The sequence below is a fragment of the Pyrgilauda ruficollis genome, unplaced genomic scaffold (genome assembly GCF_017590135.1).
Source record: "Pyrgilauda ruficollis isolate IOZ18807 unplaced genomic scaffold, ASM1759013v1 scaffold40, whole genome shotgun sequence".
NCBI lineage: Eukaryota > Metazoa > Chordata > Aves > Passeriformes > Passeridae > Pyrgilauda > Pyrgilauda ruficollis.
In genome coordinates this window covers 2,223,708-2,240,239 of record NW_024525490.1, presented here as the reverse complement: position 1 = coordinate 2,240,239, position 16,532 = coordinate 2,223,708, and the positions used below count along the sequence as shown (strand labels likewise).

Below are 16,532 nucleotides of genomic sequence, written 5' to 3'. Positions count from 1 at the left end.
TGTTTACCTGTGGAATGAGATACATTACTCTTTGTTGCCATTGCTGATACTTGAAATGGATGCAATCTTCAGTAATAATACCATAATGGGACTTCTAAGTAGGAAACCTATCAGTCCTCATTCCTTTATAAGCCTTTAGACGAAACTTGTGTGCATTTACTGCCTCCTAGGAAAGCTGCCTATTTTCCACACTACAGATTCTCAATCAAAAAGTTATGAAGTCTGTAAAGACTCCCCATATCCTGCCATAGTATCCGTCTACATGAGCATTAATATATACACATTTCTAGCATGGAGGTATCTACACTTAAGCTATCATCAGTGATATCTGCTCCTGCCCTTTAAGTACTATTTCTCTCTACTGACAGTAAAGGAAGTCCAAGACAATTAGGGCACTACGTCTAGTCACCACACTGAAACACATCTTCCATGCTTCATATACCCAATCGCAGAAAAGGCAGAAGTTAGCAGTGAATAGTAGAATTCCAGCTAGATCATAGAATCACAAAATCATAGAACAATCCAGGCTGGAAAGGACTTCACAAGATCATGTAATTCAACCTTTTGTAAGAAAGGAAACCTAAATGATATTGTCCAGTACTCTGTTCAGTTGTATTTTTGGAACGTCCAGCAATGGGGACTCTACCATGTCACCTGAGTGGTTGCTGCAGGGCGTGGTAGTTCCCATGGTAAAAACGTTCTTTCTAGTGTTAAGATGAAACATTCCCCTGTGCATCTTGGAGCTCTTGCCCCGTGTCTTCTCCCTGTGGCTCCCAGAAGTGAGGAGCCCTTTAGGTGCTGGAATACTATGATGAGGTCCCCTCTGAGCCTTCTTTTCTACAGGAAGAAGAGACCAACTCCTTTGGTCTTTTCTCACGGGGTAAGTTCTCCAGCCTTAGAGCATCTTTATGGTCCTCCTTTGGACATCTCCAGTCTGTCCTTGTCTTTCATGCGTTGTGAGGACCAAAATGGAACACAATACTCCACACACAGCCTGACAAAGTGCTGAGAAGAGCAGTATGATTGTTTCTCTATCTCTGCTAGTAATACAGCTCTGGGTGCAGCTCAGGAACCAATTTGCCTTCTTTACTGCAGCAGTGTGCTGCTGATTCATATTCAGCTTGTTCACTGTGACAGTCCCAGGTCCTTTCAGCAAGGCTGCTCTCCAACCACACAAATCATAGCCTGTAGCAGGCTCTTTTGCTTATTCTAACAGACGTGCAGGGCTTTGTATGTCTCTGTTAAAGTTCATACCGTTCTTACTAGTCTACTCTTTCAGTCTCTCCAGGTCTCTCTGACATGTCAGCCCCTCCAGTCAGTTCAGTGTCACCAGCAAACTTGGTGAGGTTGCTTTCAATCCTACCACACAAATAATTTCTGAAGGCATTGAAAATGTATGGAGACCAGTATCAGTCCCTGGGGGTTCCATTTGTGACAGATAGCCAGCCTGAATGATTCCATTGAAAGTAGCAATTATGAGAATTAAAAACTAGCCTCATTTATTTTCCACAGTAAAATAGGATCTAACTTCTCATCTTAATGAATATCACCTTTTAAGGAAGTAAAATACTGGTGGTAAATGTTACCAGGTCCTACAGAGGAACAGAATTGCCAAGTGATTTTTGCTCATTAAAGAGTATAATAGTAATTATGGGTTAATATCCTCATTGTTACAGGACATCTTAAACATCCTTAAATATATTTCAGATTCTTTATCAGTATGTTGAGGAATACAGTTGGTGCTGGTAGCTGCATGAACAGCTGCAGTTCAAGCTGCTCATGGAGCTCTGGGTAGAGCTTTGCCAGAGGCAAGAGGACTTGAACATTGCACAGGAAAGGGCCTGGGGACATGTGGTTCAGCCTGGTGACAGGACAATCAAAGGCATGGCAGGAGCTGAGGACTAGGGAGGAAGAGAATTTTGTGAGTGGTGGGACTGTGAGGGTGAAAAAGCTCAGGGGTTTCTTGGCTGGGATTCTCCCTGGAAGAATCAGCTTGAGCTGTTTCAGTGTAAGTGCACTGTGAATAAATGGCTTTATGGGATGAGACATCTGGGACTCTGCTGCGGGAGACCCAGGGTGGAATCTGTGAGGAAACCTGGTCTGACTGTGAGGGTGGGGTGTGCAGGCAGTGAAACAGGGACTCATCAGATCACTGGAGCTGCCTGCTGTGAAGGGGCTCCAGTCCCTGCCGTGGAAGTCTCTGGTTGTGGGAGTGTGACCAGCATGTCTGCATGGTCAGACTGGGAGGTTTCCTTAACAGATATTATGAAAAGTCTTTCTTTCAGGGAGATGCTTCACTGTCTTCTGTACTCCAGAGTAGTATTGTGTGATGTGAGTGCTCTGTACTGTCTGAATTTGGATACTTTGAGTCTCCATGTCAGACAGTAAACACCTTCCTTAAAGATGAGCTTGTCATCTTTCTGCTCCTCCATTTATATCTAGATTTGCTTAATCCATTTTTCGATTTAGAAGTATTTAGCAGTTCCTAGTTTAGATTGTAGACTTAGGAAGATAATTCTTTTCAGCATTTCTTAAGCCCAAGTTTCAGACTCATACCTAGGCTGCTGACAGTTACTTTAGAAACAGAAAATGCCCCAAAGGAAATGAGAATTTTTCTTATGCTTCCATCATTAAAGTTCATTAGCTACTTGATACTGTCTTTGAGGGTAATCATAAAAAATGGTGTAATTTTTAGCTTTGGTAGGTTTTCCAGCTTTAGGCGGTAAAATATGAGTTACATGGTATAATGGGATAATAAAATAAGTATTTGTCAGACTTAGCAATTCCGGTGGCAAAGAATATATCGAGGGTTAGTAATAAGCTTGTTGTGTAGCACACAAGCAAGGAGTTTTATTACAGATATTTGAATTAGGAAAAGTGAGTATGTTGTTTTGGGATTTTTTAAAAATGTGTTGTAGCTGTTTCTTCATTTTCTGTCATATGCTCTGAATTAGCATAAGTGGTTGAAATGTTATTGTGGGAAGAAGGTGTGGAGTACACACAGAAAAAATATAAAAATATGGACTTCTTTGTTCTGTACTGCAGGTTTTATAGAAATGTGAGGAAACAGGAAAATGGCAGTTGAGCTTGTCATCATAGTCATAGTCAAATCTTTTTTTAATGTGATTTTTGTTTCTCTTTACATCTCTTTTTATTCTGTCCAAGTCAAAAAGGCTTCCTCTAAACATGATGGGATCTTGTTTGATCATACTTACATAGTACAATAGCCTCTTATTTGGCTTGTAATCAAAGTTTTCCTGCAACTTCAGGAGAAAACAAGGCAGAACACAGCAGAATATTTGATTCCCATGAAGAGAATGAGAAGAAAACAAGCCTGTCTGATTCAGTCCTGGTTATGTCTTTTCTATACAAAACTCTGATCAGCACGCTATAGTTTATTCCATAACTTCTATTTTTTCAGGTACAACTGTGCCAGCATTGTTGAATAGCACCTCCAATCAACTTTACCTTCACTTTCACTCTGACATTAGTGTGGCAGCAGCTGGATTTCACTTGGAATACAAAAGTAAGGCTCCTTGTTTTTTCAGACTTTCTCGGGAAAAGCATATATATAGAAAGGGAAACAGATATTTTACATTACTCTTTTTGCTTGCTTTTTTTTTTTTTTATTTTTCCTGACTACCAAGCCTTGTATAAGTGGTATCTATTAAACTGAAATTTTAAATGAAGTGACATTTGAAATTGATGAAAAGCAGTTTTCACAAATTAGCATCACATAATGAATCACCCTGGCAATTCATATCAGCATTTTTTAAATGTGAGATTTAGGTGATCAAAAAAAAAAAAAAAAAGTAAGAATTAATTTCTCTGCTTGAAAATAGATAAAACCAGAGAAGATAATATATTTTTCCTATTAATATGTGCATATATTTATGCCTTGTAGTTATTTTCTTTCCTTCAAATTATTTTCTCTCAACTAATTGCTGCAATTGCAAAAAACCAACATTTTAATCTTAGAGCTACAAGAAAACACAACAGTTATCTTGGTAAATCACTGGTGGTATAAACAGAATAATCTAAGAATTTTCATGGCAAATTCTGCTATATATCAATTTTTTATGTTTTCTGAGAAACTTATATGTTTTCTGAGAATCCTTATAATAGTTGACGCATCCTCTCTGTTTTCAAAGGACATTCAAGAATTTTCTTGAAAATGGAATTAGCTTTTATATTTCATTGAGTCCAATAATAATATCTAAAAATGATAATGTTGTTTTTAATGTTTTGAAGAAGTACACATAAATAAACATGGATGTTTTTTAATAAGTTCTATTTAGGATTGAGATAAAAAATGTAAAGAAAATATAAAGCTGCACAGAATTTTGAAAGACTAGATTTTCAGCTCATAATAAATATTTCAATATGGCTGTAGTCACAATATAGTCCTATGTTTTCATTTAATTCCCTGAATAGTTCAAGCATTTATATGCAAGTACATTGTATGGGTTATTTTGATACCATCATTCTAGTTGTGTCAGGGGAGGTTTAGGTTGGATATTAGAAAAAGATTTTTCAGCCAGAGGTGGTTGGGCACTGGAACAGGCTCCCCAGGGAAGTGGTCACCAAGCATGACAGAGCTCAATAAGTGTTTGGAGAATTCTCTCCAAATGTGGTGTGACTCTTGGGCTGTCCTGTGCAGAGAAAGGAGTTGGATTTTATGATCCTTTTGACTCCCTTCCAAATAAGCATATTCTATCAGTCTTTGATATAATTACTTCTCTAGGAGGAAGACAGTTAGGAATTAGAGTGAAGGCAATTAGTTTCCCTACTATAGATACTAACACAAAATATCCTTTCACAATAAGAAGCTGTTCAGCACCTCAAGTCCAAATTTGTAATTCAAATCCTAGATCAGCAGACTGCAGCAGGCATAGAAGACATAAAGTGGACATAGTAGTGTTTAATCTAATTACAGATTAGAGTAGTAGCTGAAACTGCTCTTAACTAATCATTACAGTATTCTGCAGAACCCTGATGTCCTTATATAAAACATCTTCATTACAGCATTAGAAAGAGAGAATTATTTAGGAATATTCCCTTCATCCCAGAAGAAATTCTAAGGAGCAAGGTGCAACAGAGGAGAGTGTCCTTAAGTCACTGCTAAATTGTTTACTCACAATAAAAATTATGCCTCTACAACTTGCACATCATATTTTATAATAAATGGAAACGTATTTCTGCTTAGAAGATATTTCACCAGTGTAAATGCTATAAACATGCCTGGGTTTGGATCACTATGTTAGGGAAAACTTTACTTCAGTAAGATATATTTAGTTTGCTATCATTTGATCACATATCTTATATTCCACACTGTATATTATTTTGAAGTAACTTTATAGAAATTCATAAATACTTTATACAAGTTTCAGCCACTGATGAAAGCTTATTCAAATCGTAAATACTTCAAGATAATTTAAATAGTTGAATAAGAACAGTTTTATTTCTTGAAACATTTTCTTCCTTTTAGCAATGTCTTTCTCTTGCCCTGTCCGTTTACGGGGTTTTCTATGTATGTCTTTATTTTCATGGGAAGGATCTGGACAGTCTGCTCCTGCAAACCTAAGTCTGTGTCTAGTCTAGGCAGTGCATAGGTTTCCTTTGTAGCCCCACAAGTCTTAAGGCAAATAATATAATCTTGTCATTCACTTTAGGATGTTTTTTTGTTAGACATCAAGAATGTAAAAGTTCATTTTCCCAAGTTAAGTGGTCTACTGAATTTGTATGCTATGGTCAGAGTGATGACGTAGATTTTTTTTTTTCCTTTGTTCCATTTTTATTTGTTTGAGTTTTTATTTTGTTTTGTTCTTCAAGTCAGATACACAAACTCATATTAAAAGAAATAATTGGTCAGTGCCTCAGAAAAATTTCCTTGTGGTCACAACAGAATTGTAAGTATTGTTGAGAGCTACTATGTGATGTTTCCTATTATTTCAGAAGAACTGTAGGTTTTTAAACTGGTTGCAGCAACCTATGGTTAACAAAGCAGTAAAATATGCAACAGGTTACTGTAGAAAAGATGAGAATTAATAATTTAACTAATCCTTCATATGAATGTGCTAGAATAAATACCAAACATAATTATTTTCACTACCACCAGCAAGTCAAATCAAAGAGTGTTTTGCTGCATTCCTAATATGTACAACAGTAGGAAGAATAAATATCCCTATTATTTGATTGAATTACTTTTAATCAAATAAATGAAAGAATCAAATATCCAAATGATTTGTTCTGGAAATGTGACTGTTTAATTCCACTGCATTTGTGGCCACCGATCTTTTAAGCTTGGTCTTAAAACCTCATTTATTTATTCAGTGGTAGTTGAAATGTTTTTCTTAATATTCAAACAAATGAAAAAATAAAAAGTCTGGAAATAATGAGTGTTTTTCTCAGCATGCTGCTTGAATTACTCAGTTAAAGTCAAGTTTGTTTTAGTAAAAACCGAATACATGTTGAATATTGTTATATAGGTTTAGGCCACCTTTTAAAATGTCTGTAAGTATCTGTCTATCTATCTATCTATCTATCTATCTATCTATCTTTCTATCTATTTGTATATCTTTCCAAATTTAGGGATTACAATCAAAATTTTCAGTAAAAATATTCTTTTATACAACCAATATTTTAATAGTGTGATCCAGCTCTATTACCTTGAAGTAGGATACATGGCACAGGTCAGCATCACTCATTTTGTAAGCTTTTAGTTTACTGCTATACAAAGATGATGGAATATGAGAACATAATTTTACTTTTAACCAACGTCTCCTTTTCTGATGCCACTCTATCATGTCTTTTCAAGGGTTAAAGTTTCTTGGCAGCTGAAATAAAAGATTTACTGGTAAGGGAACTAGGGAGCAATTGACTGTCTTTTGTAGTACTTCTCTATCATGAAGATATCTAATAAATTAAAAGGTAAAAATCAGACTAGCAGAGAAGAAAATATATTCTTCCAAGTAGCATATTGTATTTCACAGGTCCAGTTTAAGATCTTTCATGCAATTTGGATTTTAATGTAGCTCTTCAGTGCAAGTCTTTTCTGTTTCCCTGTGTTAAAGCAGGTGTGAATCATAAACATGCCATTTTTAATTTAGCAGGTCCTGATCCTGTCAGTATATCCGTGCAACTTACTAGATGTTGACAAGAGTCTGACCTCTCTGCAGTAACTCATTGAGACAAAGACATTTTCTAGGCTGGTGTCTGAAGCGTGAAGTTTTGAAAGGGACAGCTTGGATTTTGATATACACCACCATCAAAATGGAAAGAACAATTCACTCCAGCTTGATGTTTGTAATATAATAAAGCATAATATGTTTTCATTAGCTGCATAGGGTGGGAGGAATTCAAAAAAGAAAGCCTGATGACTTTTTGTCCAGCTGTCAAGACATTCTTCTGTTGTCCAGTTCTCAGCTTTCTGAAATGGACACTAATGGGCATTCACATTGTCAGATATGCCAGCAAGGATTTTCTTTCTGCCAGCAGTGGCAGTGATGTTTGGACAGAATTTGTGGTAATTGTAGGCATGGATATAATTATGTAAGTAAAGCATATTTGTCTTATGCCACAGCAGAGTCAAGAAAGTGTTTAGCAAACAGTAAGTGGAAGAAGGTCAGGGAGAGGGTTATCACTCTTGACATTGATGTGTTCTATTTTGTACTGCATAGCAGAAGCTGAGCTCTGAAAAGCATGCACTTAAGAAATCTTTGCTTCTTTTTTGATTGCTTGGACTTGACATTTAACATGTTTTCCCTGTATTAGTGACTGTTCACATACAACCTAGTTTAATAATGTATTTCCAAGTCTCTGAATATTTAAGATTCCAAGTTTGTCCTCAGATACCAGAATTTGTTTGCTTTCTCTCAAGCATTCTTTTGATGTTTAGACCTGTTCTAAGTAAATCAATTTTTGAACTACACTGTACTAGTATTATGGAATGGTTAGAATAACAGAGATTTGAAGATTCAGAATAGAATTGGATTCTGCTTTCAACTTTTTCTTGCTTTTGGGATAGTAATATTGCTTCTCAATATCAGGTATATCAAAGGAAGTCAAAGTGTTTTATGACATTCTGATAGAATATTCTATAATTTGCATCATTTTTCAGACAAAGAAGTAGCATATACAAAATGTTATGAAAAGTATAAGCAGCTAGCAGAAAAAAAGTTTTTTCCTAATTATCAGAATCTTTTAAAGATAAATATATATTATACTACAGTATCAATTACATAGAAAGTTAATTTGAAGGTTTTCAACTGATCATAGTCTGTTTAAATTCTGTATGCTATTTGACCAATGATGGAATGAGCTATATAACAAGCACATTATTAGTGTTGCTATGCAGCCACTGTTACAGCTGCTTCTGTAACTCAGAAAAATATGTAAAAGTAACTTTATTCATACAGATCAAAGCCTACAGCCAAGTTACTCTCAACATACAGGAATGCTGAGTTCCAAAATACAAATTTCTTGATGACAGGAAGTGAACCTCACATTCACAGAATTCAGCAAGTAGATTGATAACTGTAAGCAATTTAGTCACTGTGTCTTTGTTAGGTGCTTATTTATTTAATAACAGTGATCTTGGAGCAGATATTTTCAAATTTTATTTTCTATTCAAGAGTGAGAAGCATGAGAAAATGCAGAAATAAGCATTGATTTTCTTCAGTTGCATCTGAACATTGGATTTGCAAATTAGTGAACAGCAGTCTGTATATGACACTTTGAATTACTGAGATGAGGCACCTCACTTAATGTGAAACAGTTTGTTGTGGATGCATATCACAGCTATTTAGCACCTATACTCAAAAGAACTTTCCAGACACAAATACATTTATGGTATTGTGAAATACAGACTGATTGACTAAAAGAATGATACAGTAGTTTTTGTACAAAATTTCAGTTCGTTGTTGAAATAAATTTTTAAATAATGTTTTCTTACATACCCATAATTCTGTGGAAAGAGTTCATTAAGGCAGATAATATCAATGAATACCTGCTGTCCACTTATCTATGTTTTTTCAATCTTTGTCTTTACTTTTTCCAGCTGTAGGCCTTGCTGCCTGTCCAGAACCAGTAATTCCTAGCAATGGGATCAAATCAGGCGATAGATATATGGTGAATGATGTTTTGTCATTTCAATGTGAGCCAGGATATACATTACAGGTATTTTTATTTGTTTATTTATTTGAATAATACACTGTGGAATGATTGCAATAAAATGCCAAGTGACCTGTCCAAAACATATTTTAATGAAGTCTGTAGTACGTACATAGAGATGATTTAGGTAGAGCTTGAGTGCTCCCGAACTATAAAGCCAGAAATATGTAGCATTTCTGTCCCTTAATAAATCTGGGCTGGGAAATTTTGTCTTAGATCAACATACCATTGAGCAGTAAAGGCCAGCAAAATGGACATTAAAATAACATGGATAAAATCTTTTCTCTAAAAAATTGTTATAGTATTATACTATAGAGTACTGTGTTTTTTCATTTTGGGGAATTGATTTATCTAGGTGAAATTTTAATGTAGAAATACACTGTGGGATTTCATATTCTGCTCAGGAATTGTAGATTTAATTTCTAAAGTAAATTTTATTAATGCTAAATCTACTATTAAAAATCTTTCATGGAAAAGTATTAGAAATTAGTTCACTGATTGGGAATGTTCTCTGTTCACACACTGGTTTAGTTTCCCATGGTAGACATATGATTTAGGTGTTCTTTGTAAATTTTTCAGCACGCTGTAAATCTAAGACTAAAATATTCGTTCTTTCCTTACTAGTTTTTCTAATTTGTTTAAATGCAATCCACCACTGGTGAAATACATTGAGAACACCTGAGTTCAGAATCTCTTGCTTGGTAATAGGTCCCAACCAAGACAGTGCAAAACCTGTATCAGAGATGGCAAAGAATCACAGCTTCTGTTCCTTACAAGGATAAAGTTTCCCATCTGAAGACTGCCAATTCAATGTTTTATATGTTCAATATTCAATATGTTCAATGTATCAATGTTCAATATACACAACATATATAGGATATTTCTTTGGTCTCCATATTTCTTACCGTTCTTCTAAAATTCTTGAAGGATTCAGACAAAGCATCTTACCTCTAGGCTAGTTGTGGGAACACATGCACATGAAATGTCTCTCTAGGTAGCCAGGAATATGCTTACCTTTTCAGTTATGTATGGCAGGTGTAGGTGAAGTATTTAAACTAATTAATTCTCTTTACTTGTATTATATGACATGAAACAACCTGCGTTGGAAGCATTCCATATCCATAGCAAAAAAAAAAAAGATTTTGTTATATTAGTATCCTGCTAATTAGAAAAGATTCAACTTGAGCACAACAAATCCTCTTCTCCATCTACCCTGAGCACTCATTGCTTATTTAACAGTTTGTGGGTTACTTAAAAGCCAGCTTATTGTTCATATTTAAATTACTTCTAAGTTTTTCATTCAAAATTAATATTATTTTGAAAATACCTAATGGTATAAACCCATTAATTTTTTGGAGTTTTTAATTTTATTTTCTCTATTTCATATTTTCCTTACTGTATAATTTGTAGTTAGCGTGTCAGCAAGAAATGAGAGATTTGAAAACATTTTTATGACATGGTCCCTTCAGAAGGATTATCTGTTATTAAAAATTGACACCAAAATAGATTCAGACTTTGATTTAAAGACCATTATTGAGCCATTAACAGTTTTCTATATCAAAGTAGCATTAAACTAAGTAAATGATGAAAGGACATATTATGTGTCTATACCTATGTTGCTATGGCTGAGGCAAAGATATGGGAACTGAAATTTTGTCTTCAGCACTATTTATTTGTTGAAAGAGCGTGCTGGCATGCTTTTGGCCTAGCTGAAATATAACAGTAGTAATTATTACAAGCCAGAGACTATTCCTCACAGGTAGTTTGCATGATGGCACTTTTTCGGAGTTGAATTCAGAAGAAAAAAGTTAAGGAGGCTGATATGCAAAGCACTGTGCATTTGCATTCAATCCCACACACTTCCCCTAGCATAGATGTGGCTTATATGCTCTTATAGGGCTTTTTTGTATGCATTGAGCTAAATTTAGCATTATTCATCTGTAGGTTCAGGACAGTCTATTACAATGCAGAATCTATCTGGAAGTCAGCCTGTAATAAACTTGGTTACAGAACAATAATATAATTGTATTTTAAGAGTTCCTGGATTAAAAAAAAAGTAATCTCTTTTTCAGGTTTGTTTTTTTTTTTTTTGAAAGGTTCCTATTTTGAATATTTGTAGAAAAGTTATGTGCAATACTTTATGTATTTTTATTCAATTCCACTTTATAGTGAAAAGATCAAGATCTGCTGTTAGGTCTCTTATATAATTGCTGTTCATATAATTGCCAAGAGGTGTTTGGTTAGTTCCTCATTGCTGTGATCCAGGTCACTGCTTCTGAGCTGTTATGACTGAAATATATTTAGGCAAACATCTGATTTATGGCTAAACTTGTAGCAGTGATTTGATAGGAAATAAGTGAAGAAACTAAGCCTATACTAATGGTTTCCTATGGAGATGGAATAATGTATAACACAATTAATTTAATATAAAAAACAGCCATGGAATCTCAATCAGCTGTTTAGATTTTCATTGTGACACTAGAGATAATCAGCCATACTCCTCCAAGGACTGATTCATACTAAGATTTCATGTTAGAACAGGAACTTTACTCTTAAAGTATCATCCTTTGTCAGTAATATCAAAAGGTTAATACAATAATCAAACTTGAAACTGCTTACATTTAGTGGGGTGACCTCTACTTGTATCATCCATGATATCGCAGACTCTTTTATCCCTACCTTTTTCAACTTTTAGAAATGTCTAAATCTTGCATGTTGAAAAAAAGGCATCATTATTCAGTTTTTATTTACATGGATTAGAAATGGATACAAGCTCAAGATACAGTATCATCAAATATTCTGTCCATATTTAAAATAGTAGTGGTGAGACATTGATATGAAGTGATAACAGTAGACTAGGAATACTTCAGAAGTGGTTGAAATAAGTACAGGAAACCTTTTGAAGATACACATTGTTAGCCCTGGCTCGATGTTTTTGATCTACTCTTACAAAACATTCAGAATGCGAGTTCATAAATACTGTATTAGTATAACATAATAATGCATTTGTGAAGAAGAGAGCTGCACCCAAAAATCCTCCCATTTGTATTAAAGCTAAATTGCAACACACTGTGTATATCACTATCACAAAACTATATAATGGCTTTTGTCTATATGCAGGTCTTATCTGTAGCCTTTTCATTTAACTAACTAGACTCTTTTTCTATATACTTACAAAGATTCTATTATTAAATACTTTCTTAAAATTTCATAGCATATTGTTCCTTAACTGTATATATTCCAACTGTAAAGCTCTTTTTCAATACATCTGAAAATTAAATACTAGCTGTGGAGGCTGACATATATAACAACTAGTTTCATGAGCTTTTTCAAAGTGAAAATCAAACATCTTCAATATCCAAAATCAATAGAAAGGAATTTGAATCTTTTCAAAATATTGATGAGAATTGCTATGCTGTATGGATTCTGCTGTGAGAAAGTGCATGCATATCTATATATATGGCATGTCAGTCAGACAGAACAGGTAAAAGATAATCCAAATTAAAAATGAATGGTAATGAAAATAGTGTTCTATTAGGCACAGTATGTTTTCTATTCAACAAATATAGACCAGCAAAACTTTACATAATCTTTTTTTTTCCTCTTTAGCTGTGAATTTATCCTCAATCTTTAGAGAACATATTCACAGCTAGCAATAACAATCAGCTGTGGATTAGTTTATAATTGAGACTTACCAGAAAAGTCATAGAGCTCAAACTACTACCTGGAGATGCATAAGAAAGGTAATTGCTAGCTGTAGGATTAAGTGTCTCCCCACAGGAGGGAACTTTAAAAGACTGAAATCAGAGTGTGCTCTTGCTGGAAAGAGGCTTGAAGCTAGAGAAATCATTTAATTTTATATTTCAAAAGATCTTTTATAGGCTATTTTATGTTTTTCCTGACTGTGGTAGTTAAATTGCGGCTTCCCCCTTGACTCACATCAGAGACATGCAATCACAGAAAACTAGAAAAGGAGAATAAAATAAAACAATGCAATCTTGGAAGACTCAAAAGAGGGAGTAAAACAGGGAATATTGCATTAATTAAATTATTCAAAATCTCATCAGTTTTGCAAGTAACTAAGATGACACAGTAAGTGCATGCACTTTTTCTTCCTTTAAAAATGTAGCTTTTAAGAAAAAGATTTAATTGAATTATCAATTTGGAGTGTTTTTATAAGAAAGATACTAATTTATTTTTCATTATTTTAGTGAAAACTGATCCTTTTTTCTTTCCAAGTAACTTTCTGGATGTATTTCAGTTTGGCTTTCAGAGCACGATTGCCTAAATATATTTGACTAAATGATTAATTAAAGGAGTTTTATTCCATGCAGTTCTATATGAACTTTAATCAAGGTAGAGTGTAAACATTCCAAATGGTGTGGAAGAAATGTCATCAAATGGATTTTCTTTTGCTGCAGTTTACTTATTCATCTTCTTATTTTTATGAAATTATGATTGCTATGGACAAATAATATTTAAATAAATCTTCATATTATATGGTAAGATGTGCTGCCTTACTAAATTTTAAACTCATAATACTGTACACCTGATACTGTACACCTGATAAAAATAAACTAGAGATGTTAAGTGACTAGCACGAGTTTGTATATCCAGGTGATCAAAGCAGAAACTAAACCTTGTTCCCAGTCCTGCGTCTCAATATTTGTTTCAGTTGCTCTCACTCCTGCCAGTTTATTCAGCTTTTGCATTTCAGCAACAGAATGCATAACCTGAGTATCTCAAAGGACAGAATTGAGAAAAAAGAAGATTTTTGTGCAACTGTTAAGTTCCCAGTTTGAACTGTTCCTAGGGAAAACAAAGATGGGAGCACTTTGGTCCTAGGCAGTCACCCTGAGCTGTGTGGGATTAGACTGTGCAAGTTACAGCCATGTCTTGATTTACTGCCTGCCACCACATGAGTCTGCTTGGTTCTTGTGATTTTTCTTAAAAATAGACAAAGTAAATCAAACATGACAGCAATATAAAGAGGCAATTGTATTTCTATAGCTGTCTGCCAAGATGTTGCATGAATGCAGTGGGTCATGTTGTGAGGCCGTGTGAGAGGTCAAGGCCTGCTCCTATTTGTTGATGGCAGTCTTGGCATGATCCACATTGAACATCTGTAGTAAGCAGATGAGGAACAAATTCCTCTCCATGTCTGTAGTAATCATGCAGAGCAATGGTTGAACTTCGGATTGCAGTGTAAAACTCAACCACTATGCTTGCACTATAGGTGGAATACACTGGAATTGAAACAGGCAGTGAACTAATCAGATGAGTGCACATACTGCTTCTACTTTTAAGAAATTTTCCAGTTACCAGAGGAAAGATGTTTTAGAACATTTATCCAACAGAAAAATAAGAACATAAAACCTGAACTATTTGAAAATAGAGTTTAATTCAAGAAATTGATATGTAGTTGGCTGAAATAAGAACATACACTGATTAGATTATCCAGGAGGTCCTGTGTAGCTCTGTCTTTCAGGAGAGTCCCATAAATGAGTACCTGTAATCTGATGTTTTGCCCTTTCCAAACAGGGCCGTTCTCATATTTCTTGTATGCCAGGAACAGTTCGACGCTGGAACTATCCGTCTCCCCTCTGCATTGGTATGGAAACCTGTTTTCAGTTTTCTGATCATCAGTCACAAGAAACTCCTGACCTTGTCGTGCCCATTGTTCCTCAACTTAATTCTCCTTCTCCTTAATTCTCCTTAATTCTCCCTCCTCAAATTAATTCTTCTTCATTTTTTGAGTTTTCATTTGTATCTAAGAAATATGGGGAAAAAAATATTTTTTTGGTCTATAAATGGTCAAATGCTATTTAAAAAAAAATATTGTGAGAGTGGGCAAAGAAGGAACCCATATGTTAACCATTGTTTAGCTTTCCCTGAATAATCTGCTTTGAATCAGGCTATATCTTCTTCCTGAAGTTAAGAGATTCCTTTTGCAGCGTGCTGAGCTTGGAAAACTTAGGAGTCAGGCTCTTCATGCAGGGCACCTGGGAGATTTCCTAAAGAAGCAGGCTGAAGCCAAGACTTCAGTGGTGGTGGAATGCAAAGGAGTTTTAAGGATCCAGAAAAGGCTGGCTCTTTTCATCTGAGAAAGCTGTTAAATTATGCTGAGTTGAAAAGTAAAGCTAAAAAGCATTTTCCTTTTAGTGCATTTAGACCTTAGCCAAACAGATCTGAGTTTTCTGTGTGTAGAAAATAATCTTCTGAAGTACTTTTTCTTAATTAGACAAAATTTAAGAGTGTCAAGATTTGCTGTATTTTGGTATCCTTATTTCAAGAAAAAGCAGGAAGTGAGGGGTGAGAAGCACAGGTCCATCATAATGTAGTCACTTTAGCTTTGAAATACATTCTTCAGTGAATGCTTTTAATTTTAATACCCAATCAGCAAAAGCTGTTCCTATTAGTTTCATATCTAAGAGGAATTAAAAATATTGGGATGATACTGCACAACACTAATGTGAAATAGATTCTTTGTCAATTGAGCCCATATATTATTTTGTGTTGCCAACTTCTATAGAAGGAGTCAATTCTGACTGATATGAAGGCAGTGCATTTCCTTCCAATCAGTTTTAGAAATGGAAAATGTATTCAAGGAGGGGTGTTTTGGGCACTTCTGTTGTTTCTTTTCTTTTCATGGTAACCTTATGTTTCACCTTACACTAAATATATACTAACCTTATGTTTCACCTATATACTAAATATAGTTCCTTCTTGAAAACACTAAGCTTAAAACATTACCCTCCCTCTTCTCTTCCCTCTAACACTTAAAATATTGATTTTTATAGAATGCAAGCCACAATCAGTACAATTATTACGACAGACAGTATCACAGTATCACAATTGTGTTATCAGATCATGTAGCAATGTAATGTCTGGCATGAAGACTCACAGACCTTAAAGTAATGATTCCTCAAATAATAAATATAAAATTACAATATTCTTACTTGATTTCCTGAAGTTATTCTTACTTCATATTACTGTCCTAGCATATGTGTAACTTGGCCACTTTTTTGCAGGTTGCTTTACGTATTTATGTCTTAGCTTTATATCATCCTAAATTATGTAAATGGGTTTTCAATTTCCAAACATATGAATTTGCTGAATAGAAGCGTACCAATGGAAAACAAAGAATTATTCTGTTATGCAGCAAGTCTATATTCTTTCTGGATTAAAGAAAAAGCTGTAGTAGGAGGGTTTCTTTCCTTGCTTGTTTTTAAACGCAAGTGTATTTTTGGTTATATTGAGTAACAGATTTGTTGCTGCATCATGATTTGGGATCATAATTCAGTTTAATTCCAGATTTGTTTATCTGATTGTGAAACATATCTCAACATATACCAGTTCTT

General features: G+C 34.6%; 1 protein-coding gene across 1 annotated transcript in view; it reads left to right on the top strand.

Moving 5' to 3' along the window:
- The window catches only part of CSMD1 (CUB and Sushi multiple domains 1), a 1,068,142-nt gene that overhangs the window by 925,964 nt on the left and 125,646 nt on the right, over positions 1 to 16,532 (top strand). The window contains exons 37-39 of the mRNA XM_041477428.1: positions 3,422 to 3,526; positions 9,059 to 9,177; positions 14,713 to 14,782. Of these exons, the coding sequence (XP_041333362.1) occupies positions 3,422 to 3,526; positions 9,059 to 9,177; positions 14,713 to 14,782 (294 nt within the window). The remainder of the gene's footprint in view (positions 1 to 3,421; positions 3,527 to 9,058; positions 9,178 to 14,712; positions 14,783 to 16,532) is intronic.